Here is a 25,350-nt window from a genome sequence, read left to right as displayed (position 1 = left end):
GCCATTCAGCCCATCGTGCCTGTTCCTGCTCATTGAAAGTCACATTCCCATGCCCTTTCCTCAAATCTTTTTTAAATGTTTCCTTCTCAAATGGTTATCTACTACTTCCCTTTTTAAAAAAAAATAAAATAAAAAGTAAGCAAGTTGTAGACTCTGCTTCCACTGCTGTTCTGGTTGGGCATTCCATGTGCTAACAAAGCCTCTTTTTTAAAAAAAAAAAAAAAAAAAAAAAAATTTTCCTCCCCTCTTGTGATTTGAATTTTTGCCCTCTAGTTACCAATATGCTGACTGGTGGAAGTAGTTTTCCCCAGTTTACTTTATTTTGAAACCCCATATAGTTTTGAACATCAGGGATCTGAAATTCCCGGAGCCTTGTTCCACTGCCGGAAGTGTGGTGGGGCTGGAGTTCCGGCTGTGAGTCTGACCTGATATTTACCCCCTCCTGTTGCTTTTTACAGATTCTTGCAGGCTGTCCTAATTAACCCGTATCTTTCTAAGTGAGTATTCACCCATCCTCCCCAACTGTTACGACCCTGAGAACCTTGCCCATTGTTAATGTTAGGCTGACTGGTCTATAGTTACCTGGTTCATCCCTTTCTCCCTTCTTGAACAGAGATGTTTCATTGTAAACATCCCAGTGTGGTCAGAGCCTCCGCTGTCCTTCAGCATTCTAGGATGCAAGTCAAGAGCTCAATGCCTCTTCCACTGTGAACTCCACCATTTGTTTCCAGTGCTATTTCTTTATCTGTAGTTATTCTAATTGCTCCACTTTCTCCTCTTGTACTCTGCCACACTTCCGTGCAAACCAAGATAAAGTACTCGTTCGGTATTTCCGCTGTGCCTTCATCCTGCATAAGATTTCCATTTTCATCGTATTGCCCTACTCTTTGGTTTTTTAATTATTTTACTTTTTTTATATACATAGCATTCCTTTGTTACCTGCGAGTCATTCTTCATACCCTCTCTTAGCCTTTTGTTCCACTTTGTTTTCCATATTAGCCCTAGATTTGTCACGTACCTCTAATTCTTCAATTTTAACTTCTCTGCTTTTGCTATGCTACCTTTTATTTCTTGTTGCAATGTGTCTGGCTTATACCCTAAATGCCTCACATTTGCAGGCTTCCCATTTTGTCCACAGTCTTGTATTGTTGAAAGATTGATAATGGACCCTGATCTTGTCCTACAAGTTACTCCCACACCTTGAGAAAAAGACATGCAGCTAGCTCATCGCAAAGGATGGTACCCATAAAAAGGAATTCTTGACCAGATACCAATACAGTAAAGGAAAAATCTCACTTAACCCGGTACACTCTGGGATGCACTTGCTTGTGGATGTTTTAATTCAGCACCACAAACTATCCGCAGCACCAGCACCTCGCCCTCTTGTCAAACTACTGTCTCCAGGTACAAGTTTGGAAGACAGAATCTACAGTTGCACCACTGGGTGTTCTTCACAGTTCGCGTGCACCTAAATTTTCCACGTCCGCCTTTTCCCTTTAAGGAAATCTTCGTGATAGCGCTGGGCCTGCTTTAACAGTGGTGGCTGCAGTATAGTTTTAACATGGCTAGTATCAAAGAGGCTATTTTGCTGATCTTTCTCTTTCCTCCTCAGATGGAGTCTGCTCGCAAAGCGTGGGAGAAATCGCCGGGTGTCACAGAAAAAGATGTTGCTGCTAGTGTGACCAATGCAGACGTGCCCGAGATTACTGGCGGCTACCATTCTTTTGTCACCTCCATGCCAGCAATACCTGTGGCCTCTGTGGCACCATCTGCCACCCTCTCAGGTTCAGTATTTCAATACTTTGATGTAATGCCTATACTGTTCCCTTCCCCTGCCCCTTATCTGTGCGCACTCTCTCTTCCCTATCTGCTCCCTGCCCACTTGTTCTCCCTCTCTCTGCTTCCTGCTCCTGCTTTCTTTTCCTGTGCTCCTTAATTCACTTATCTATCCCCCTTTTGTTGTCCTCACACTCTGCATTATGTTGGGTGTTTTTATTTCCTTGATTTGTCTGATTATGCCCATTGTCGTCTCCGCATGTCACTTCTACCATTTAACCATCTCCTGTTCTCTACCTAAACACTTTTCAGGTCATTCTGTTTCTTTTTCTGTATGTGTCCTTGGTTTGTTTTTTTTCTAACTTCCCCCTTCTCTGTTTTGTTAATTTTTAAATGCTCGTTATCTAATTTTTTTTTTTAGTTCTGAAGGAGGGTCCTAAGCCTGAAATGTCGACTTGACTTGTTACCTCAACAAATGCTGAGCCCCTTCAGTGTTTTTTAATTTTGTTTCAGATTTTAAGCCTCTGTGGTCTTTTGCTTTTGTTTGTTTTGGGGCAGGGTGTTTTGATTGTTCCCCCCCCCCCCCCCCCCCCTCTTTTCTCTTGAATGAGCCAATGCTGTGCAGGTAACCCTTTAGTACCTCACCCACGTGTGAATCTTGATAAATAGAAAGACTTGCATTTCTATAGCACCTTTCACATCCTCAGGACGTCCCAAAGCAATTTGCAACCAATAGTTTTGAAGTATAGTCGCTATTGTGATGTAGGAAACATGACACAGCAAGGTCCCACATACAGCAGTGACCAGAAAATCTGTTTGCGATGTTGGTTGAGGGATAAGTACTGCTCACGAGACCAGGGAGAACTCCCCTGCTCTTCTTCGAAATAGTGCCATGGGGCCTTTTACGCCCACCCAAGAGGGCAGACGGGACTTCGGGTTAGTGTCTCGAGGAAAGACAACACCTCCGACAGTGCAGCACTCCCGCAGTACTGCACTGGGAGTGTCGGCCTGGATTATGCATTCAACGCCCTGGCGTGGGGCTTGAACCCACGGCCTTCTGACTCCGAGGCGAGAATGCTACCCACTGAGCCACGACTAGTGAGTATCCGTAGGGTTTTTAGTGACCGAGGGCATCAGAGCCCAGCCTGACCTGGTCCTCCCCAATGTTCACACACAGGCAATTTTCCAGCATGGATCCCAGCAATTTTCTACCTTCCTAGCCCAAATTGAATTGTAGCACCCTCCCCCAAACCGGCTGTCTCCCCAGCTGAGCCTAGGAACTCAGCACGGCCCAGTGATGCAACCTGGGACTGTCCTGGTTTGGATGGCTCAGCTGTTCACTGGACGAAGCCTTTACTGACTAAGCAATCAGGGAGCAACCTATTAAAAACTGTTAAAGATGTCTCTCTTTGTTCAGTTTTTTTAGAAATCTAATTTGTCAACAGTAAAGTAGCATTCTCTTGTTTTGGTGGGGTCGGATGCTATACAGTTAAATGATTATACTGTTTGCTTGTACTGTGCAGCAGCACCATCTGCTGGTAGAAAATCATCCTAAAGGAACAGCTTGGTTCCTCTAAAGTAGGCTAATTTTTTATAAAAAGCTGCTTCCCTTTATAGAGAACGGCAATTGTATTGTTGGCTCCCCATTGGATATAATTGCTATATTCTTAGTACTCCGCCGCACCTGTCATCCTAATTTAATTGCACAAAACAAGAAGTAATTACATCGCTGTAGACTCTGTGTAATTGAGCTGAGCCCAAGGGTTTCTTGAGGGGTTTAACACTGTTCTTGGTCTTTCGCAGCTCTTCACGGCTCCCTGCAATGTCAGAATTTAATTTACAGAGCTTGTGTGTTCTCTCTGATCTAGAGAACACTGAACTATTTCATTAGTTAAAAAATCATCAATATTTTTCCCACCCCCTACAGCGCCAAGTGGCCAGATTCCACCTTGCTACATGGAAAGTCATTTCTATGGAAGCCAGCCTCGCGGAATGCCTCCCTCCATTTCCCAGCATCAGGCGTTCCAGTCTGGACTCTCGCGGGTAAGAGCTTCGTCATCCCCTATTGTGTTGTGGGTTTTGGTGTGTGCAGTTGCCAGTGTGGTCCCGGTGCTGTTAACAGGCCATCGGATATGTAGAGGGACTCTGGGACAGATTTCAGCTTTCTCTTTCAATAGGTTTCGTCCTTGCAACCACACGTGCTTTTGTAATGAAAAGAAGGGAAAAAAACTTGCATTTATACAGCGCCTTTCATGACCTTGGTGTAGTGTCCGTGTGTTGATAAGGACACTGAAGACAGGAGTTGGTTCATAGGTATTTACTAAGCAAAGTCTTTTGGGGGGGGGGGGGGGGTTCTAACGGATATACACAATATACAGGCTTATATAGCCCGAGTGGCAATTACCGGCATTACAGCACACCTGGGGCTCTTAAAGGCACATACACCACACTCGGGACGTCCCAAAGCGCTTTACAGCCAATGAAGTACTTTTGAAGTGTAGTCACTGTTGTAATGTAGGCAATGCGGCAGCCAATTTGTGCACAGCAAGCTCCCACAAACAACAATGTGATGATGACCAGATAATCTCTTTTTTTAGTGATGTTGTTTGAGGTCTAAATATTGGCCAGGACACTGGGGGAGAACTCCCAAGCTTTTCAATCTTTTACACGCAGTTTAACGCCTCATCCGAAAGACAGCATCTCTGACAGTGCAGCACTCCCTTAGTACTGGAAGTGTCGGCCTAGAATTTTGCTCAATTCACTGGAGTGGGACGTGAACACACGACTGATGTTCCCTTTAATTTTTTTTTTGGGTGCGTGGCCCCTTTAAGGGGCTGCGCGGCCCATTCAAAGTACCGCGCATGCCCTGTTTTTCCTATTTAAAAGCCGGTGAGCCGGCTGCGCGGGAGCCGCAGAGCGCTAGGCTGCGCAGCTTAAAGGGACCATTGCCCAGGACCTTCTGAGGCGAGTGTGCTACCCACTGAGCTACAGCTTCCGTGCTCCCATCGTGCAGGTTTTGTGTGCGTGTGTGCACGCGCGCACACAAGTTAAGCTTACCAGAATTGTCGAGGCTGGGGGTCTGAGAATATCCTTTTTCTTTTAAACCGGGTCTGCCCCAGCCATAAACTCCATTGTTGGGGAATCTGATGAGTTTCACTGGAGGGCATTGCAACTGAAGCTAATCAGCTTTCCAGCGGCGGGGAGGGGGTGTGGTAACCGGATGGTGATCATTGATTTTCCTCTCACTAGCCCAGCGCTACCGAGGCCAATTGTTGCACCTCCACTGCTTCCCCGTCTAATTCCATGCAGACCAATGATCAAACCTGGAGCCTTCATGGTCTAGTTTGGTATCACAATTGGTTTACCCCGTGTTAACAAGCGGTGACGTAACCAGTATTGCGAATTGTTACCCCAGTTTCTTTGAACAACTCATGAAGAATTTGTCAAAAATTATTTAATGCTCTTCAAATGTTTCCTTTTTCTAAAAAAAAGAAAAAGCCACTTTCAAGCAGCTGGACCAGAAAAGAGGTTGAATTGTTGCAAACTATTCTGTTGCATTGCAGGCGATGCCGACACAGCAGATCACGCTTCCTCTTCACACTCCTCTTCAGGGCCAGGCCCAGGTTTCTGCTCTTGGCATCCGACAGGGGACACCCGTCTCCCAAACACAGGATATGTTCAGTTCCTTCCAGTCTTTCAGGTAAGGCTTTCCTAGTCATTGCAGTCTGTGCCTCGGAATAAGAGCAGAAGACCACGAAGTTCAACAGGTCTGCCCCTTTTTAAATAACCCTTTAAACGTGTCACTGATTTGACACACTGGGATAAATAGAACAGAAGTATAAATGCACTCGGACATGGTAACTCTTTGGTTGTAACTCTCGGCCAGAGCTCACTGTTTGCATTGTAATTCCTTAATACAGTTTTATCTGTGTTCAATTGTACAGACCCTCCTTTTAGAGTCTCTTTCATTGCATTCAGTATAAACAAGTTACTCAGTTTAATATTAAGGAAGTTTAATATTGAGGCTGTGGGGACTTTCTTTGCTGTTCTCTCTCTCCTCCCCCCCCGATATCCCACGGTTCCTGAACCCGACCTGTAAACGAGCCATCTGCAGTCATGCAGGCGTCTTCAAGTTGGCACAGCCTGGTCACGGATGCGGTTGAAAAAAAATTGAGATTCTTGAGCCACCCAGCATAGATCACTATCCTGAGACTTGGAACCCAGCAAAATGTAACGGTTGTCTGTAGTTGCTGTAATTCATGGGAATGAGGCGGGCTGGACCATTTTATAAAATGCAGGGTACAAATGCTGCGGCTCTCATTATTTGCGGTGGGTTCAGTGCATTTGCATTTCCACAGCCTTCTGTCTGTGTGTGTGCCAGTGAATGTCTCAAAGTATGCATCTGTCTGTTGTATTTGACAGGTCCCAACAGCTGTATCTACAGCCTGGACTTTCCCCTCCCTCTGCAGCCATGGTGCAAGGCTCTCCGTTAATATCTGGGGGTCCAGTGAAAGGCCAGTACGTTGGCTTTTCAGCAGTGCAGGCTGGGGAGGTAGCAAAGGCTCAGGCGGGATTGCCCTACCAGCAGGCAGCTTGCACCCCGCCCATGTCGGTTATCTACAACACGCAGCTGGGCAACTCCCAGCTCATCGACTCTCAGCTGATACAGGTAAGAGGCCTACACTGCCTATATTAGAGGGGTGCCCACCAATGTTCCCTTTAAGCTCCACAGCCTCGCAGTGCTCTAGGAGTCCCGTGCAGCTGGCGAGCCAACTTTTAAATTGGGGGGAAAAGACGGCTCATTGGCGAAATTTTGAATGGGCTGCGCGGGCCCAAAAATAATTACAGGGAACATTGGTGCCCACTGTCAGTATCTCAAGAACATTTAGAAATGGGGAAATAGACCGAGCAAGTCCTTCCCAAGTTGAGTATATTCAAGGCTGTGATGTAGACTTTTGGACCTTAAGGGGATATGGGGATGGGGCGGGAAAGTGGAGCTGAGGTGGAAGATCAGCCATGATTTCATTGAATGGCGGAGCAGGCTCGAAGGGACTGTTGGCCGACGACTCCTAGTTCTTATGTTCCCCTTTTTCACAGATCCAATCCCACCTTCTCACCATATTCCCCAGTCTTTTTGCTCTTCAGAAGCATGTCCAATTGCCACTTGACTCTCTTCCTTCTGTGCACTTCTTGGTCACTGTCAAATTTCACGGGTCTCTTCCCTCCTTACTCCTAACTTCTAAACACTTTACCCTCGTATCTGAACCCGCTTGCCATAATTTGACTGGATCAACTTTCCCCAGCTCCTTCATCGTCTTGGAAACAAGCCAACCACGGAAGAATGGCTGAAAGTAACAATTTGCGTCTATTTATGGGAGTGAGGGGGGATAAAAGACACAATGACTGGGCAGTTGTCTTATGAATTTCAGCCTGGTAGTTGCTGCAGATCTAGAAGAACCAGCAGAAAAGACATGGAGAGAATTCCCCATGGGCTGATGCAGATTGCAGCAACCCTGGGCTCAATGAGTGGTGGGGAGTCCTGCGCCAGTCTTTAACAATAGGCCTGGGAGGAGGAGGTTGTGTCAGCCATTTGCCTCGGGCAGCTCTTCCTTTCCAGTCTTCACCCCATCCAACATCATCCGTCTAAACAACCAATATATTTTAAAATCAAAGCCCTTAATTTTTTTTGAATACTTTGCTCAGTTGATTGGTTCACCACCTAGTCTAGAACTGAGCCATATGTAGGTCAAGAAGGTCCCAGATTTCCTGCCTGGCTTGTGCTGAGTTAACTGATCTCCACCAGGGTGGTGGTAGAGGTGCTGTAACTAACCTTGATGCTGTTGAGATAGTGAGGGCAAATTGACCACAGTTACCACCAATGTTCCCTGTAATTTTTTTGGCACCACGCGGCCCTTTTAAGGGGCATTTGCATTGAAATGTCAGCTATGTGGGATCCCTGGAGCGCCGCGCAGCTTAGAGAACATTGGTTACCACTCCTGATCAGTGACACTCTTGCTGTCAAGTGGAAGTCGGGTGAGCACCAATGTTTCCTCTAAATTTTTTTTGGCCGCATTGCCCCTTTAACGGGCATGCGCGGTTTATTGCATTTAAAGCCGGTGAGCCGGCTGCGCAGCTTAAAGGGAACATAGAAGATACGAGCAGGAGTAGGCCATTCGGCCCCTCGAGCCTGCTCCGCCATTCAATGCGATCATGGCTGATCATCCAAATTCAGTACCCTGTCCCTGCCTTCTCCCCATATCCCTTTAGCCTTAAGAAATATATCTAACTCCTTCTTGAATATATTTAATGAATTGGCCTCAACTGTCTTCTGTGGTAGAGAATTCCACAGGTTCACCACTCTGGGTGAAGAAATTCCTCCTCATCTCAGTCCTAAATGGCTTACCCCTGGTTCTGGACTCCCCCGCCATCGGGAACAGCCTTCCTGCATCTAGTCTGTCTAGTCCTGTTAGAATTTTATAAGTTTCAATGAGATTTATAAGTTTCAATGAGAACATTGGTGAGCGCCATCTGAACTTGCACTTGGTAACCACTTGGGTGAGGTAGAGGAGGGACGCCAGCAAGCAGCCTTCAGGTAAGCGGGGGGGCAGAAGAGTGACAATCAGGTGAGTGGGTGGTGGGGAAACAATTTATATATTTACGCACTCGGATCCCTTTTTAAAGTGAGTCATATAAATCTGTTCAATTTGAGGTTTGAGTAATGACAATGTGTCACCAATACAAGTTTGGCAGTGCAATGAACCCGATTTAAAGGCTTTTGAATTAATTTCACTGCCAAACTTGTGTTGGTGCCACGTTGTCATTACTCAAATCTCAAATTGAACACATGACTGTACATTGGCCTGCAATTCTTAACTCCTAAAATCTCACTTTTCCCCTGCCCCCCCAAAGAAAAGTTCTGCGGCCCTTCAGTACCTCGCCCAAGTGCGCTCTGTTAATATGCGAGGCGAGACGAGACAGTGAATGATTTGCCAGCTGTTTTGCAGCAGGGATCGCAGGATGGTAAGCAGGAACAGGATCGCTGGCCACCTTGGCTTTTTCTCACTGCTCCCTAGCCTAATGAGCACAATGATGAGGCCCCAACACCACAGCCTTGACTGTGATCGTCGAACTTCGCACAGAATGTGGACTGAACCTTTTCCTCCCCTGTATGGATTGGTACACTCTCTAGGATATGCATTTACCCACTGAACCATTGGGTTGCTTGAATGGTGTCATTCCAAGAGGAACAGTGTGCCAGTGCAGCCCCTTTCCTTCTCCTCTCTTTCTCTTCTCTCTTTTCCCCCCCCCCCCCCCACCACCACCACAAGCAATCGTGGAAAGTAGTCTTACTTTTATATCCATGCAGCTCAGCCTTTGAAGAAGAGATTGTACCAGGAGCAGGTAGCATTTTGTCCTATATACGCGTCTGAAGTGCACGTTTGATTTGACTGTTTACACTTGCTGGGTTGTGTCACATTATACAAGAATCGCTATGATGTGCCCAGATAATTCATGTTGAATGCTAACGTGGCTGACCTTTCCGACAGATGAGGCAAGGCTTGGCCCAGCCATCGGACTTCTATTCCTCTCCACTGCAGCAGCCCACTCAGAGCAACTACTTTGCAGCAGCACCAATGTCCAGTGGCGCGCTCCACCAGGTAATCCTCGACAGTGAGTTTTGCTGATACTACTTGCTGGTTGGGGGGTAGGGAGAAACTATTCAAATGTTGCTTGAAAATCAAACTATTAAACTGGCCATATTTTAAATCCCTCAAGACTCAAGAAAATGATTTGAGATCTGAAGTAAGTAGAGGTGAGAAGTACACCTGACATGAATCAGTCATTCATGAAAGAAAGACTTATGAAATAATACTGAGCGGCCTACGGGTGGCGCTGTCCAGGGAAGTATAAATACTCGGGCACAGGCCCAGCTTGTGCAGGACATTCTTAACAGGAACTAGTGAAGGACACAACTAGACCTCCATGTTGTAAAACAGTTGATTAAAGCTTTGTTTAACGCTTAGACCAAGTGCCTAGTAGTTTTTTTACGTCCGCGCCTTTATCATGCCACTATCTTAAAGCATGTGACGCCATAAGTTATTTGTAAAGTGCACTGACTTGAGGCAAATGCAGCAGCCCTTCTACACCAGGATTGTCCCGCAATAACTTGCATTTATACAGCGCCTTTAACGCAGTAAAACATCCCAAGGCACTTCTCAAGTGCGTTATCAAACAAAATTTGATCCCGAGCCACACAGAGATATTAGGACATTGGTCAAAAGAGGTAGATTTTAAGGAGTGTTTTAAAGGAGGAGAGGGAGGTGGAGGGGCTTGGGGAGGGAATTCCAAAGCTTAGGGGCTAGGTAGCTGAAGGCAACAGCAATGAGTTGAATAACCAGTTAACCCATTCCTTTAGTGGTGTTGGTTGAGGAAAGTCTATTGTTACGGATAACTCCCTGCCCCCTCTTTGAACAATGCCACGGGATCTGATCCACCTGACAGGCAGGTAGGGGCCTTGGTTCAAATCTTTTTTTTTATTTTTTATAAAGGACTGCTGTCCCAACAATGCGGCACTCCTTCGTATTGCACTGAGGACATCTGCCCAGATTACAGTGGGCTTGCGTGAATTGTAGACGTGTGTAGTGTGAATATAGTCCACATATTTGATTGTAAAGTTGAATATGTTCAGATTTTTTTTATTCATTTGAGGGATTTGGGCGTCGCTGGCAAGGCCAGCATTTATTGCCCATCCCTAATTGCCCTTGAGAAGGTGGTGGTGAGCCGCCACCTTGAACCTGCAGTCTGTGTGGTGATTTTGTCGTAGCAGTTTGGCACAACTGAGTGGCTTGCTCGGCCATTTCAGAGAGTAGTTAAGAGTCGACCACATTGCTGTGGGTCTGGAGTCACATATAGGCCAGACCGGGTAAGGACGGCAGATTTCCTTTCCTAAAGGACATTAGCGAACCAGATGGGTTTTTGCGTTAATCCATTACTGATAGTAGCTGATGGGATCATTAGTCCAGGCCTCTGGATTACTGATCCAGTAACATAACCACTATGCTACTGTCCCCATTAATGGTTTGCTATTACCGGTTTGAAAACAATAAAAGGAACTGAAAATCAGACAGATGCTAGCGTTGACTACCTAACCAGACTCTTTCAAGGCTTTGAGATGTGATCATGTATCTTGAAGCAGCCCTTTTTATTTTTATTTTTTTTAATGTTTACTTTGAGACTCTTGCCTCGGTTTCCCGCCTCCATTCCTGTGCTCATTTTGGACTGCTTTTTTCTAACAGATGTTGGTCCCGATGCTGGGCTCGCAGTTGTCTATCCCTGGCTTTGGGTCCATGCAGCAGCCCCTGGTTCAACTTCCGCAGTCTCTGCATCATTCGCAAGCGCAAACCGTCCCTCCAGGGCCTCCCCGAAGAATCCTTCATTCCAGCTTTCACACTGCTGCACCTACTCTAGGAAGGGAGGTAAAAAAAACACGAAATTTGAAGCACTTAAAAAAATAAAGTTAAAATGCAAGTTATGTTTGCAGCCTTGTACAATAGTTACAATATATTTTAACCGAAACTCTGCTTTTTAACGCAGGTTAACCCAATAGATCCCAAGACATTTCACTTGGATAGGAAAATGAATCTGTCTCCCGGGGCACTTGGTTACACTGTCCCCTCACCTGCAATGTTCAGGTGAGAAGTTAGTGACCTCATTTAGATTTCAGTATTCATACAGGACCTCCAATTTGTTTCTGTTTTCAGTACTAAAATTTGCATCCTAATGCTAAACTTCATTGTTTTTATTTTGAAACTTTTAAAGTAATGCACAAAACTGTAAAGGAATTGGTACTTGATCCAGCCTGTTATGATGGCCTCATGCAGTGCTAAGCTATACAGACCGAAGGTCCCAGGTTTGGGGGGTAGAGGAGGAGAATCCGCTGAGGTTCCTGCTTCTGATGACTGACTGAAAATCCAGTGGCCTACACTTGGGGGGGAAAAAACCACAGGGTAGATTTTCAACCGGCATTGCTCATCAGGCACCCATTGAATTTCAGTTACGGGCAAGATCTAGCTCGACTGTGAAGCAGCACGCAATCGAGTAGCGTGCCGACACGCCATCATAAGGGACAGTGGCTGGCACGAGGCACCTGAGGGCTGGCTTTTCCCACACGACCATCTCCTGGTGAAAGCGCCATCAGCAGAAGAGTAGAAAAAGGAGAAAAGTTTGGCTTTTTAAAAAAAAAAAAAAAGCACTTTCCACGTTTCCAGTCCACACCCCGGCACTGCCCTTACAATTCTAACATGCAGATAAGTGCAGTGAGGGAGGCCATTTGGCCCATTCGCTTCGTCCTTCCATTGAAAGCTGCTGTCCCACCAGATTCGTATTGTTGTACTTTCCAAGTGATTTCAAAGTTTTTACCTCCACTACCCTACCCAGTAAACCATTCCAAGTATTAATCACTCTTCGAGTGCTTCCTGGTGTCGGACCTGACCTTAACTGGGCAGCTTTTAGTTTCCATGCACGTGGGGCTGTTAGATCACCGGAGTGCGGTGAATACAGGCGGGGAGGGACACACACCCTGAACAAAGCCTGCTGTATACACACGTTGCACGTGAGAGTGCACTACGTAACTTTTTATCCTGTGTTTTTTCCCAGGCCTGGTGCGACGAGTCCCAGAGGGAAGTCTCCGGGACCAGCCCAGTGTGGAATCAATCCCTTGCCGTGTTTCAGAGGGAACGTGTCACAGCAGGTAAGGATCTTTTTTTTTTTGTATGTGTTCCCCCTTGAGTTACAGTGTGCACCTTGGACACTTGCAATCCATCGACGTCAACGGGGGGTGTAAAACCGGCATTCCACCCAATCCTGTGGGATTCCCGCCTGGCACATCCGGTTAAAATTACCTCCAAAGACTCATTGTGCCATTTTGTACTCTAGATATCTAAACTTTGAAACTTCCTTCAGACTCTTCCCTTCCTCCTACGGGCTGCAGTCTTTTGAAAGCCAGTGTTTGCATTACCTAACCATGACTTCTTGATTTACATTGTCTTTAAACTTGGCACGCTCTCCGCTGAGAGTCTACAGCCTTCACCTTGGCTTTTCAATAACCATAAACCGTGAGCTCCTGTAGAGTGGATTCCCCCAGGTGAGCTAGGTGCCGAATGCAAGCACTGTTGAATTCAGATGAAGGTAACCCAGCGGTCACTGTCTGCCTGAACCTATGGCCGTAGCTATGGTGGTGACCTCGGCCCTTAACTTGATGTTCTTGCTTTACAAGTACAGCCCTCTTGCCCCAATTCCTAATTTTACTCCTAAAGTAGCCCGTCTGAAGTCAGGCAGGGACAGCAACCCCAGCCAACAGGACCACTAATTAATTTGGGCAAGACCAGGCTATTTGCTTGAGTCTTTATTCTGCATTCCTCCTGGCTTGTGCACAGCCAAATGAACTAACGCAGTGTACTCTCCCACAGACAATGTGCAAAATGTACAGCGATTGCAGAAAGTGAAGCATAGCACGTATACTCTTTAAAAACCTGGTCAAATGCCAATTTTTTGTATACACTACCACTTCGAACTGCAAGACTATGAAGGTTGCATGGTTCTCCAGGGCAGCTGTCTGTGTTTCCCCACTGCCTCCCACCTTGCACCCCTTGCTAATCAGCTAATGGGTCCTGATCGCAATGAGCAGCCTCTGTTTTATATTCGTCACCCTTTTATCCAGCTTGACTAACAGTAATTGTCATGCCTGGCAGCCCAAGCAAGGCATTGACACAGCTCATTATCGGCAGGCCCTGTGCTCGAGCCAGCATCTCTCTACATAACTGAGATACCTCAAACACACCCTGGTTATTTACAACAGTGTATTTTTGTATCTTTCGTATTCAACTCTTAATTCAAGAGTTAATCATTAAAAGTGCTATATTCTATACGCAGACTCATGTCAAGTACGGTTACAATTCAGAGGAGGTGCTAAAATTTATACTGTAGCATTTTCCAATGGGGTGGATCCATTTTTGGAGTTGTGTGATATGGGTTGTTCCCTTTCCCACCTCTCAAAACACAGGCCCTTATTGGGGTTTAGATTCATGGATTTTGGCTACCCTGCATTTTCTCCTCCAAAGTGGCCATTCTTCAGGTGTGGACCTGGGCAGTTCAGGCTATTCAGCAGTGGGTAGCATTGCCAATCCCATCTTCACCCGACATCCTGGAGTGCAATTGACTGCTGTGTTCTCCCTGAAGTTGGTTCACACTTGGCAGACTGGTCCCGCGCTCGTAACAACTCATGAAAACTCGTTCCATGAAAACTTGTTGCATGAAGTTGATATAATTTCATTATCTCTCAGATTTTCACCAGCTTGTACTTCAAACCAGCCTATCTACGTTTTACTGTAGTTCTGCTGACTGATCTGTTAATTCCAGGGTTATTTAGTCCATCACACAGCCTGAGAAAATGCCACAAGCATGGCATTGCAGTGTAAGGCACTGCCTAAAGGCTGGTGGAAGCAGATTCAATAGTAGCTTTCAAAAGGGAAATAGATAAATACTTGAAGGGGAAAATGTGGGGGGGTGGGACTAATTGGATAGCTCTTTTTAAAGAGCTGGCACAGGCACGATGGGCCGAATGGACTCCTGTGCTGTATGATTCCATGAAGCAGAATTTGTTATTTAATACAGGAGATTTTTGTATTAATTTCCCCCTTTTTTATAGGCTTTTTTTTAATGATTACATTAGTGAATGCCAAGACCGGGGATTCTGTTGACAATGATCCATTCCGTCTTCCTCTGGCATCACATTGACAAATTTAGAGAACTCGTTGCAGAAACCAGTGAACACTGCTGTTGTGTAGAAGTGGCGTGAATTGGCTGATTTTGTGGCAACGAGTAAACTAATTACAGGCTCCCCGAAGGTTTGGCATATAAATGCGCTGTGGAACTGACCGGACGAAACATCTGCGGTTCGATTCACATTCTTTGTCGAGTTAGCTGTTGGCGCAGCACTAATCGACTACAGTGCCCCTAGACCAGGGAGGGGGAGGTCTGTGGAGGAAACGAGAAGTAGCCAGACTCCTCCTAGCTATCTGATGACCCCCGCTATGCACGTGTGGAAGTTGGGTTCGGACAGGATCAAACTCCGCTGTGGTGCCTTTCAAAGGTTGAGTGACCTGCCACTTAATGTCCACGTTCAAAACTGAAGGGACATTAAGTAGTGCAGACGGGAGCAGGAAGTTACAATTGGACATGGACAGATTAAGTGAGCAGGCAGAACTTTGACAAATGGAGTTTAATGTGGGCAAGTGTGAGGTCATCCACTTTGAACATAAAGAAAAATCAGAATATTTTCTAAAGAATACTCAGCTAGAGTATTGTGTTCAATTCTGGGCACCACACTTTAGGAAGGATGTCAATGCTTTAGAGAGGGTGCAGAAGAGATTTACTGGAATGGTACCAAGGGTGAAGGACTTCAGTTATGTGGAGAAGCTGGGGTTTTCCTTGGAACAGAGTAGATTACGAGGAGATTTGATAGAGGTGTTCAAAATCATGACTGGTTTTAATAGAGTAAACAAGGAGAAACTGTTCCAGTGGCAGAAGGGTTGGTAACTAGAGGACACAGATTTAAGGTGATTGGCAAAAGAACCAGAGGCGAGATGAGGAAACATTTTTTTTACACAGCGAGTTGTTGTGATTTGAAATGCATGGCCTGAAAGGGTGGTGGAAGCAGATTCAATAGGAATATTCAAAAGAGAGCTGAATAAATAATTAAAGGGAAAACATTTGCAGGACTATGGGGGAACGAGCAGGGGAATGGGGCTAATTGGACAGCTCTATCAAAGTGCTGGCACAGGCACGATGGGCCGAATGGTCACCTGTACTGTATCATTCTGAGAAACTAGAAACTGTGGAGGAGCAAACAGATTTAGGTGTCCAAGTACAAATCATTTAAAGCTGTAGACAGATACAAAAAGCAATCAAAAAGACTAATGGAATATTGGCTACTATCTCCAGGGGGCTGGATTACAAAGGGGATGAAGTGATGCTTCAGTAGTATAGAGCCTTGGTCAGACCCCATCTAGAGAACTGCGTTTAGTTTTGGGCACCGCACCTCAGGGTGGATATATTGGCCTTGGAGGGGATGCGGCACAGATTCACCAAAATGACGGGCGCTTAGAGGGTTAAATTGAGGACAGGTTGCATAAACTTGGCTTGTATTCCCTTGAGTAAAGATGATTGAGCAGTGATCTGATCAAAGTGCTTAACATGTTAAAAGGATTGATACAGAGGAACTGTTCTGGTGGGAGAATCAAGGACAAGAGGAAATAATCTTAAAATTAGAGCTTGGATTTAGGAGAGAAATTGGGAAGCACTTTATCAAACAAAGGGTAGTAGAAATCTGTAACTCTGAACCCCCAAAAGGCTGTGGATGCTGGGGGTTAGTTGGAGCCTTCAAGTCTGAGATAGTTAGATCTTTGTGTTAGGATATCAAGGGATTTGGAGCTCTGGTGTGTAAACGATGTTGAGGAACAAATCGGCCTTGATCTAATTGAATTTCGGAGCAAGATCAAGAGGCTGAATGGTCTACTCCTGTTACTATGAAGAATGGCTGCTTGCATGTGGCACTGCCCCCTCCCTTCCTGCCCTCTCCCCTTCTCACACACGCACATTTAGTACTTTTAGATGAGTGGAAAGAAAATTGGAGGAGGGAGAGGGAAATTACTTTCAGGAGAACTTCCTTTGGGGCAGGCTCCCTCAAGGACAGGCACATGAATGTGACGGGTAGTGAACCACCCATTGGTACAGCAGCTCACATTCACTCGTAAGAGAAGCCATGGCAATATTACCAGGGTTGGAGAATCCAGCTACAATGTAGAAAGAAGTGTTATTTTAAACCGATCTAGCATTAGTTTTTAATGGGATTTGGTAGATTTTTAAAAGAGCAGCCTGGCCAGAAATAGCTGAAGGACATTTTAAGCATTTTTAAAGTGTTCTGGTTTGTGGATGGAGTGAAGGAGACCTAACCTAGGCAAATGCAAGCGAGCCGATGTGCGTACAAATAAGAGGTGATCGAGAAGGACGAGAGTCTCGGACCGACCTGCTCAAATCCTGTTGAATTGGCTCGCTCTTCCACATATGCATCATTGTAAACCTGGGTGCTTAATTTCTAAATTCACAACCACCATCATATATTAATAATTGCTGGTTCGTACCACTTTAAGGCAGCCAGATGTTTCAAAATTGAACATTGGCGCATGTTTGATAAAATTTTGCCATAATTCGGTGTGATTTTTTAAATATGAAAAAAGTCATGTAAAATGCCTTGCTGCTCATAGCCCGAACTTGTCCATACACTTGGAACCTTAAGATTAAGATATGATTTTTGGCGATGCAGAATTAGTATTAAAAAAATTGAAGTTTTTGCAATGTCGCAGCCCAGAGTGAATGGGAGCAAAGCCTGGTAAATGTCTGCTTTGCTCTCAGATGCCATCTTACGCCAGCTCGAAGGTGCGATCGCGACCGTACCATGGTGCAAGCCACGCAGCGCCACTTCATGACCCCCTAATCCAAGCGACTCGGAACGCCTATTTCACGCCCTGCCCATTCCTGGCGACCAGAGTCCCCTCTGGACCAACTGATGGGCTCCTTCCACCCAAAGCTGCCAAGGAAACTGACGAAGACGCTAAGGTATGAGGTGTGGGGGTTGGGTGGCGAGGAACATTAAAGGTGAATACGTGCAACATGCCCACAATCTGCCCCCTTGTTACGATAGAGATTCAATCTGCCAGCAGTGTTGCCACGAGGCTTATTTAATGTAGATGTACCAGTACTTCATAGAAAAAATTAAACTGGAGTCAGTACATTCTAAGGTTAGATGTGTGATTTGTGAGATACGCTATTGGCTTAAATTACTTTGATCACCAGTCACTGCGCTGTAACTACCAGTACTTCATTCTCTTACTAAATGCTCTCTCCAGGCACTAATTAAATCTGGAAGGACCTAATCTATAATTGCACTGCCAGGTTTTTTTTCCCCCACTGTTCAAGTGGGCATAGATGAAAGGCTTTAGTTATGAGATGAGACTTGAGAAACTAGAACTCTTCTAATTAAAACTGAGAAGGTGAAGAGGAGTTCTCGGGTGTTCAAAAGATTTTGATAAAGTTGAGGGAGGAATTTATTTCCGTTGGTCAATGAATTGGTAACTAGGTATAAATTTAAGATAATTACCAAAAGAACCAAGGAGATTTTGAAATCTAGAAGATTCTGAGGGGGATTGACAGGGTAGATGCTGAGAGAAATAACAACAGAACATGCTGGAAAAACTCAGCAGGTCAGGCAACATCCGTGGAGAGAAAATAGAGTCAATGTTTCGGGTCAAACCCTTTGTCAAGACTGAAAAAGCACAGGAAATGAAACAAATTAAAAGGCCAGAATGGGGGCTGGGAGAGAACAAAAGAGAAGTGAAGAGACATTAAGAGGTATTCAAAACGAGACCAGATGGTGATAGGACTGGTGGAGACAAAAGACGGCTCTAGATTAGGTGTGAAATGTGCTGGCAGAATGGGAGACAGCTGCCATGTGGGAGAGAAAGAAAGGGGGGGGGGGGGCGCCAAAACAAAGGTGTGGATTAAAAATGTAATGGGGGCCGAGGTTAGATGCTGAAAGGTTGTTTCCCCTGGCTGGAGAGTCTAGAACCAGGGGGCGCAGTCTCAGGATAAAGGGGTGGCCATTTAGGACTGAGATGAGCAATTTCTTCACTCAGGGTGGTGAATCTTTGGAATTCTCTGCCCCAGAGGGCTGTGGATGCTCTGTCTTTGAGTATATTCAAGGCTGAGATCGATAGATTTTTGGACTCGAGGGATATGGGGATTGGGTGGGAAAGTGGAGTTAAGGTCGAAGATCAGCCATGATCATCTTGAATGGTGGAGCAGGCTCATAGGGCGGTATGGCCTACTCCTGCTCCTAATTCTGGACAGTCCTACCAGAAACATCGGTGGGAGCAGAATCCGTAATAGTTTTAGAAAGAGAAGTAAATATGTATTTTTTAATAAATTTTGAAGCATGAGGGGAATGGGACTGAGTGGAGAGCTCCTTCAATAACAGGCGTGATGGGCTAAATGCTGTCAAATTCTTTGATTCTATTGTATGGAAATTTCACACGCCCTTCACTGAAAGCATAATCCTGGTAAGCGCTTTGCAACCACTTACTCCCAACCTTGCAACGGCTTAACTTACTAGTGGTGTGTTTATTTTGGGTGGCACAATGCATCACTAAAATACATGTCTCCACAAAGATGCAAGTCATTAGTTGATACCCGTGATCTGCCTGTGCTGAGTCCCCTCACAATGCCAGCGCTGAGTGTGGGAGGGCATGCAGCAGATAGAGATGCAATTGCCTGGGTCCCACGCGCACGCACCTCCCTCCAGCAGCAGGAGTGTTATCAGCCCACCTCTGGGTAGTGTGCGGAGGGGGAGAGAGCCATTCAGACAAGGATATTGTCCGTATTTCTCTTTGTTTGATCCAATGTAGTAATTTTTCAAAATTGCATATTTTCGGGTATCTTTAAAGGTTGGATTAATTGCAGATTAAATAGAAATGTTTTAGTGAGTGCTGCTCTCTAAATTTTCTCCCGTTTATGAAGACTGATTTATCCAGGGGTTCAGTTCCAGGTTGCCAGGTGACCTCTGCTTAGGTCGTTCAAGTAGGCTTTCTTTATGTGGGGGCTTCGCCACCTGTTCTTGCCTAATGTCCACATGCGTGGACTTTCTGACCAGCATCGCAGGATTGGGGGTCAGGAGCAGGAACTCTGGCAACCCCAAGGGGAAGTGCTCCTGGCTGACTCGGCACAGACCAGGTAGCAAACCTGGCACCATCTGGTCTGCATGGCTTTGTATCCGACCAGGCAGTGCCTCAAACCACTGGGATGTCGGAGGAAGCTTTCAAGTAGGCATGTTTTATTTTTTCCACATTGAATGTAGTGCCTGTGTTGTGTTGCAGCCAACCGTTTGGTCTTTACAGGTGGAAATGGGGTCTGCTCTTAAAGGGATGTCGCGCCACGGCTGTTCTTCGAGATTATTTTTAAGTTTGAAAGAACTACGGATAAATTCAGCATTTAAAAAAAATATATATTATTTCTGACTTTAATTTGTAACGTTTATGAAACTGGGGCACTTTAGTTTGGACTGTATGAGCCGGTCTTAGCAAAAATGCAGGCACACTTCCTTAGGACTCTGCATGAATGCATTGCCTGCTACAGTAATGTTTCCAATCTTGACAACTAGCGACCCTCACTAGAAAGCATGCGTTTTGGGTGAGGAGAGCATTGGGCTTGGCTGTGATGCCCTTCACAGCTGTGAATATCCTGCAGACACTCGCTGTCTAGGGTCTCGCATGTCACTTAAGCTCGGTACTATGTGACTGCTAGCCCCCATACAACTGTGCACCAGTAAGAGGAGATAATGTTCATTTAAATCACTCCCTACTCATCCTAAAGTAATTTTGGGAAAATACACAAGTACTTCTTCCTTTTCCTTTCTACCCACCCCCTTCAGGAGATGACCTAGTTTCTGAAAGGAACGGATGTGTGCTGTCACGATAACCTTTTTTTTAATTCACTTCCTGCCAGGCAAAGCAGCGAGCAGAGGTGCTGCAGAGCACGCAAAGGTTCTTCGAGCGCGTGATCCCCCGCCACAGCAGCGACGCCGGCTCGCTCCCTGCCAAGGAGCACCAGGAAGGAGAGAGAGCGCCGCCGCACAAGGACGAGAAATCTTCGGGCAACCCCAAGCCGGTGCGAACGGGGCCCATCAAGCCCCAGAGCATTAAGCCACAGGACGAGAAACTGTAATGAATGGCCGGAGACTGCAGCCTCTCAAAACTGAAGAAATCTACATCTAAGGGGGTTTATTTGTCTGTCTCAAAGGAATATGGCTTTAAAAAAAAAAGACGAAACATTACTGATTTCAGTGGACTACACGAGTTGTTTTGCAAAAAAAAAGGGCCATCTCCAGCAGCGATAACTGGATTGAGAGTGAAGCTGAACTGGGAGGAAGGAATGGGGGAAGGAAGAGGCTAAAAGTCCTTTTTTAAGAAGAGAGAGGTCTAGATTTCTCTACCATAATGAAGCATTCATCTTATTGGTAACTAGTAAGTCCTTGTAGATCCACTTAATAAATGCCAATCCCTTATAAGGCAGCTGCTTTCTTTGTTGAGGGACAAAGCATATAATGACTAGAATTGGTTTGAACACAAGGTGTTTAGAATAAGAGGGCCACTTGATGAGTCGAGCATTTCAAAAGTAATGCAGACAGATCTCTGTAGCTTCTGTCTTGTCTATGTTACAAAAAAACGGTTGTGAATGTTTGTAAATAGTGGTAGATGGGTACAAATGACCATTTGCGTTACTGTTTTTACTGTGTCCATCACGCTGTTAAGATGCAAGTTTGGCGGTGCTGAGCAACGTAATACACTCCAGATCAACAAAATGTCTTTTTTTCTTTTCCTTTTCCCCTTTCTCTACTGCCCTTCCCCACCCCCACCCCCCCTTATCCCAGTTTTACAAAGTCCTGACAAATATACAGTGGCTTTTTTTAAATTCAGTTTGTTGGGTTATTTCTTCCTCCCCTGGTGGATGCTCCCTGTTGTCAGTATCGCCAAAGCGCAGACATCAATCATCACAAATGCTTTGAAGAGTTGAACATTAACCATTTCAAATCCAGTACTAGATTTCCACCTGTACACGCTGCTGCTGTTGGAGCAAAGGGGTGGGGGTGAAATTGCGGCGCTGCTCTTGAATAAATAAAAACGGCTGCTGCAGTGGAGCAAAGCAACTTGAGATTAAAAATGCGCACTCGCGCGGGCACAAAAAAATAAACACTGGTGGTTATACAACAGTGTCGCCTACTGTCCCGTAACCTAGGTCTTCCCTTTTGCAGGCTGTGGCGTCAGATTTGCAACAATGAGCGGGAAGAGCACAGGATTATTTTCCGCCCGCCCCCCCCCCCCCCCCCACCTTTCCGATACTTGACTACCAGCAGAATGTGGTTTAGTTACAGGTTCTGTGAACTGAAAGGAGGGGTGCGGTGGGGAAGCATTTTCTAAGCTGCTGTCCATGATGATGAGCATCCTTACCAAACGTGACCTTCGAAGCCATCACGTCCCGAGTCTCGTCCGTGGAGCGCCGGTGCTCAAACCAGTAGTCGGAAATACTCTTAAAGTCCTAAAAGGTGGCTGTAACCGCTCTGCAGATCACTGAGTAATTTTGGGTGTCTGTTGCATAGAAGGGTGGAGGTGATGAGTGAGTTTTGTATACCATGAGCATTTAATGGATCCTTCCCTGTAGGAGTCTGTGCTGATCACCCACTTACTATCCAGAATCCAATGTACGCTATATAATCTTCCAATCTCTGCCTCAGCGTTTTCCTTGTTTCTTTTTGAGGGCGAGGAAGGGAGGACAAAGCTCGAGTGTTCGGATATCTGGAAGATGCGGGTAGGAAAAAGTGTTCGAAACACCGAACTAAAACGCAATTATTTTTCAGGACGATATTCACCCCCCCCCCCCCCCCCCTTTTGGGTCATTGTTACACCCCAAGCTGCCTGGAGGTGGGGGGGGAAGTATGGCAATTGGTAAATACTTAGACTGATAAGCTTACTAGCTAGTGGTTTTGGAAAAATAACATTACTACGAGTAAACTGGGAGGAGGTTTTTGTTTTGGTGGGAGCTGCTGCTTACAGGTTTGTGCGGCCTGTGCTCCCCTTACCAAGTAGTTGTGAAGTCGCCTGCTCTTGCTATTCTATTTGGAATAGTTAAGGGTGGTGGGGGCTGGGGGGCAAAAGGAGCATTTGTAAGGACCAGGCCTCCAGCAGAAAAGATGCTGCTGTAAAGACTGCCCAGCTTGAATGGCTGCTGCAAGGAAAGTGACCTGTTTTGTGAATTCAACCTTTTTCAGTAGGAGATTCATGACACTGGAAAGTACATCTTGTGTGTACTTTATGAAGTTAGTCTAGTTAATTGAGGAAATCCATACCACTGACTCCTTTTTGATTTAGGGAAAAATATATATATTATCAAAATGTTTTTTTATAATCGGGAGGGGGGGTGCGAGGTGCATCTTTGTATCGAAGGGGACAACTGGGTGGGGTGGGAATTGGTTCGAAAATGATGTCTGTGGATGGGGAAGTACTTGTCCTCAATGGTGACACGCGTGCCCTGTAAGTTCTCAGTACAGTATCATGGCAACTCAGTGGGGTTAAATAAGTGAATACTACACAGGAACAAGGAGCCGGCAGTGCAAAAAGTAGAAGCAGGTCATCACTTTGGGGGTTTCACTCCCCTTTTATACGGCAATTTGGAATTGTGGCAGGGCTATATCGACTTTTCAGAATAAATAGTTCAGGGTTTTAAATGACTCTCAAACTGCATAGTATGTTGCTGTGCAATATTGCTTGTTTTGTGCCCTGAGTGCACATTTTTTGTGTGAATCTCCTACTGGAAAATGTTCCAAAAGAAACAAAAGGGGTGAGTTTCTATCTATATTGTTTAAAGAATCGATTTACCTTTCTGCGCCGCTCACCAGTCAGAATCCAAAACCGATTTATAGACTACCTTTGACTGAATTGTCCAGTACGCGGAAGGCGAGGAGATTATCTTTGACCTTTCCCGGTATCTTCCCTCGATGGCGAGCTCGGCGCTGGGGAACTGCTGGCTTGAGGAAGCCTGGGTGCGCCTCTTTTCCCCCGCCCCTCTCGCACGTCGCTGTGACACCGCAAAAGTTTGGCGGAACAGAGAAAGGGAGTGTGCTACTCCATCCTGGTGCTGCCACTCGCATCTTCATCGGGCCAGCAGCACACCGGTGCATAGAATGTCTACTCCCAAACAGCCTGCTGATTTTGAAGGCAGAGACGTATGGGAAGAGTTTATTATATTTCCATCTCAGCACAACATTGTGACCCCTTTTTAAAAAAAAAAAAAAAGACTTCTGCAGCAAGCGCGTTAAGATCTGGGTAACCTTAGGTTTGCTCTTCCATATCCAAGCTCAGAATGCAGATGCAATTCGCAGGTTACAAAAGCAGCACACGCTCCTCACTTAATGCTTTTTTAAAATTTTTATTGCAGTCATCATTGCTTAGTGATTTTTATTTTAAGGTATCATTGCAATAATCAAAGCACCTCGTATTATCAGTCTGTAATGCTCATTACGGAAATAAGATGCTTGTCGGGAGTTGATGTGCTGTTCAGATTGCAGGTAAGGAGGCGAGGTTGCTACTGCTTCACAACGTTTGGTCTGCGTCAGACCCGCTGTTGCAAAGTCCAGGGTGGAAATAGCAGTACATTATGTCTTAAATAGTTTAACGCCAATGAGAGTGAGAGAGAGACTCGGGTGTATTTCAGTTTGGGGGTTTCGATCCGTAAAGTGTTTAAAACGCATGCTCAGTCGCCCAAAAGTTGCTTGCTGTTGGAATGACCATCCTTCCTCCACCTTTCGTCCAAGTTCAGGGGGTTGACGCGGGCAGGGCGGACCACACGGATGACCAGTTTTCCGCCAAGTCCTCGTCAATTCCAGTTTAAAACAAGTCGCCCAACAGCTCCACAGTGTGAAATGCAAGGGATTCAAGAGGCCAATCAGCATTTGTACCACTCTATCACTATTTGTAAACTATTCATGTTCAAAAAAAGGGGGGGGGGAGGGAGGAAAGACAAACAATGGAGAGAGATGGGGGAAAACAAATCCTCCTTTTGGTGATTGTGTGCGACCTCATTTGTGATGGGCCAGAATTGTTCTGTGAAGTTTCACTAGTTGAAAAGCTCTCTGCTGCATCGTTTACCTGGCTCCAGTTTCATGTACTGTCACACAGTGTAATTTATAATCCTAATAAAAACTGGCTGTTCCTAGGGCTGCAGCAAACTCGCTCCTCTATTTTAAATTGCAGCTTTCTTATTTTTTTTAACCTTGGAAAAAATAGAGGTGACCATCAACTGCAAAGCACGAACAACTGGCCCTTCGGATTGCTCCTCGCACATGCCATGTTCCTTCTGCCTACTCTGGACTCAAACCCCCAGCTGTTCATCCCCTTTTGTATCAACACTCTTTGATTCCCCAGTGACAAGCAAGCAAATCTACAGAATTAATCCATCCCTATATCTCCACTCTCACTCAGGCCTCCAGGCAATGTTAACATAGGAAATAGGAGCAGGCCCTTCGAGTCTGCTCCACTATTCAATAAGAGTATGGCTGATTTTCTACCTCGACTCCATCGTCACGTATCCCCGTAACCCTTGATTCCCTTAGTATCCAAAGATCTTACCGATTTCTGTCTTGAATATATACTCTGACTGAACAGCCACAGCTCTCTGAGGTAGAGAATTCCAAAGATTCAAACCCTCTGCGTGAAAACATTTCTCATCTCAGTCCTAAATGGCCATCCCCTTATTCTGAGACTATAACCCCTAGTTCTAGATTCCCCAGCCAGTGGAAACATCCAGCATCTACCCTGTTGAGCCCTTTTAAGAATTTTATATGTTTCAATGAGATCACCTCTCATTCTTCAAAACTAGGGAATACAGGCCTAGTCTACTCAATCTCTCCTC

General features: G+C 45.6%; 1 protein-coding gene across 7 annotated transcripts in view; it reads left to right on the top strand.

The window, feature by feature from the left end:
• LOC147096002 (protein PRRC2A-like) overlaps nt 1–24,679 on the top strand; it is a 143,313-nt gene extending 118,634 nt beyond the window's left edge. For 4 of the 7 annotated variants that reach the window (XM_085974962.1, XM_085974960.1, XM_085974959.1 and 1 more), the window contains 10 exons: nt 1,613–1,784; nt 3,704–3,819; nt 5,340–5,476; nt 6,199–6,445; nt 9,324–9,434; nt 11,073–11,252; nt 11,371–11,468; nt 12,433–12,526; nt 17,248–17,451; nt 20,392–24,679. In XM_085974962.1, the coding sequence (XP_085831088.1) occupies nt 1,613–1,784; nt 3,704–3,819; nt 5,340–5,476; nt 6,199–6,445; nt 9,324–9,434; nt 11,073–11,252; nt 11,371–11,468; nt 12,433–12,526; nt 17,248–17,451; nt 20,392–20,610 (1,578 nt within the window). In that variant the 3' untranslated portion in view covers nt 20,611–24,679. Of the gene's footprint in view, nt 1–1,612; nt 1,785–3,703; nt 3,820–5,339; nt 5,477–6,198; nt 6,446–9,323; nt 9,435–11,072; nt 11,253–11,370; nt 11,469–12,432; nt 12,527–17,247; nt 17,452–20,391 lie in introns of those variants that run through there. The other 3 variants (XM_085974961.1, XM_085974963.1, XM_085974964.1) reach the window with 3 other exon arrangements.
• Nucleotides 24,680–25,350: the final 671 nt, after the last annotated feature.

The sequence above is a fragment of the Somniosus microcephalus genome, unplaced genomic scaffold (genome assembly GCF_052327205.1).
Source record: "Somniosus microcephalus isolate GS21.2 unplaced genomic scaffold, FLI_Smic_1.0 unresolved_chr1, whole genome shotgun sequence".
NCBI lineage: Eukaryota > Metazoa > Chordata > Chondrichthyes > Squaliformes > Somniosidae > Somniosus > Somniosus microcephalus.
Note: the sequence above shows the minus strand (reverse complement) of the source record. Positions and strands in the feature narration are given on the sequence as shown.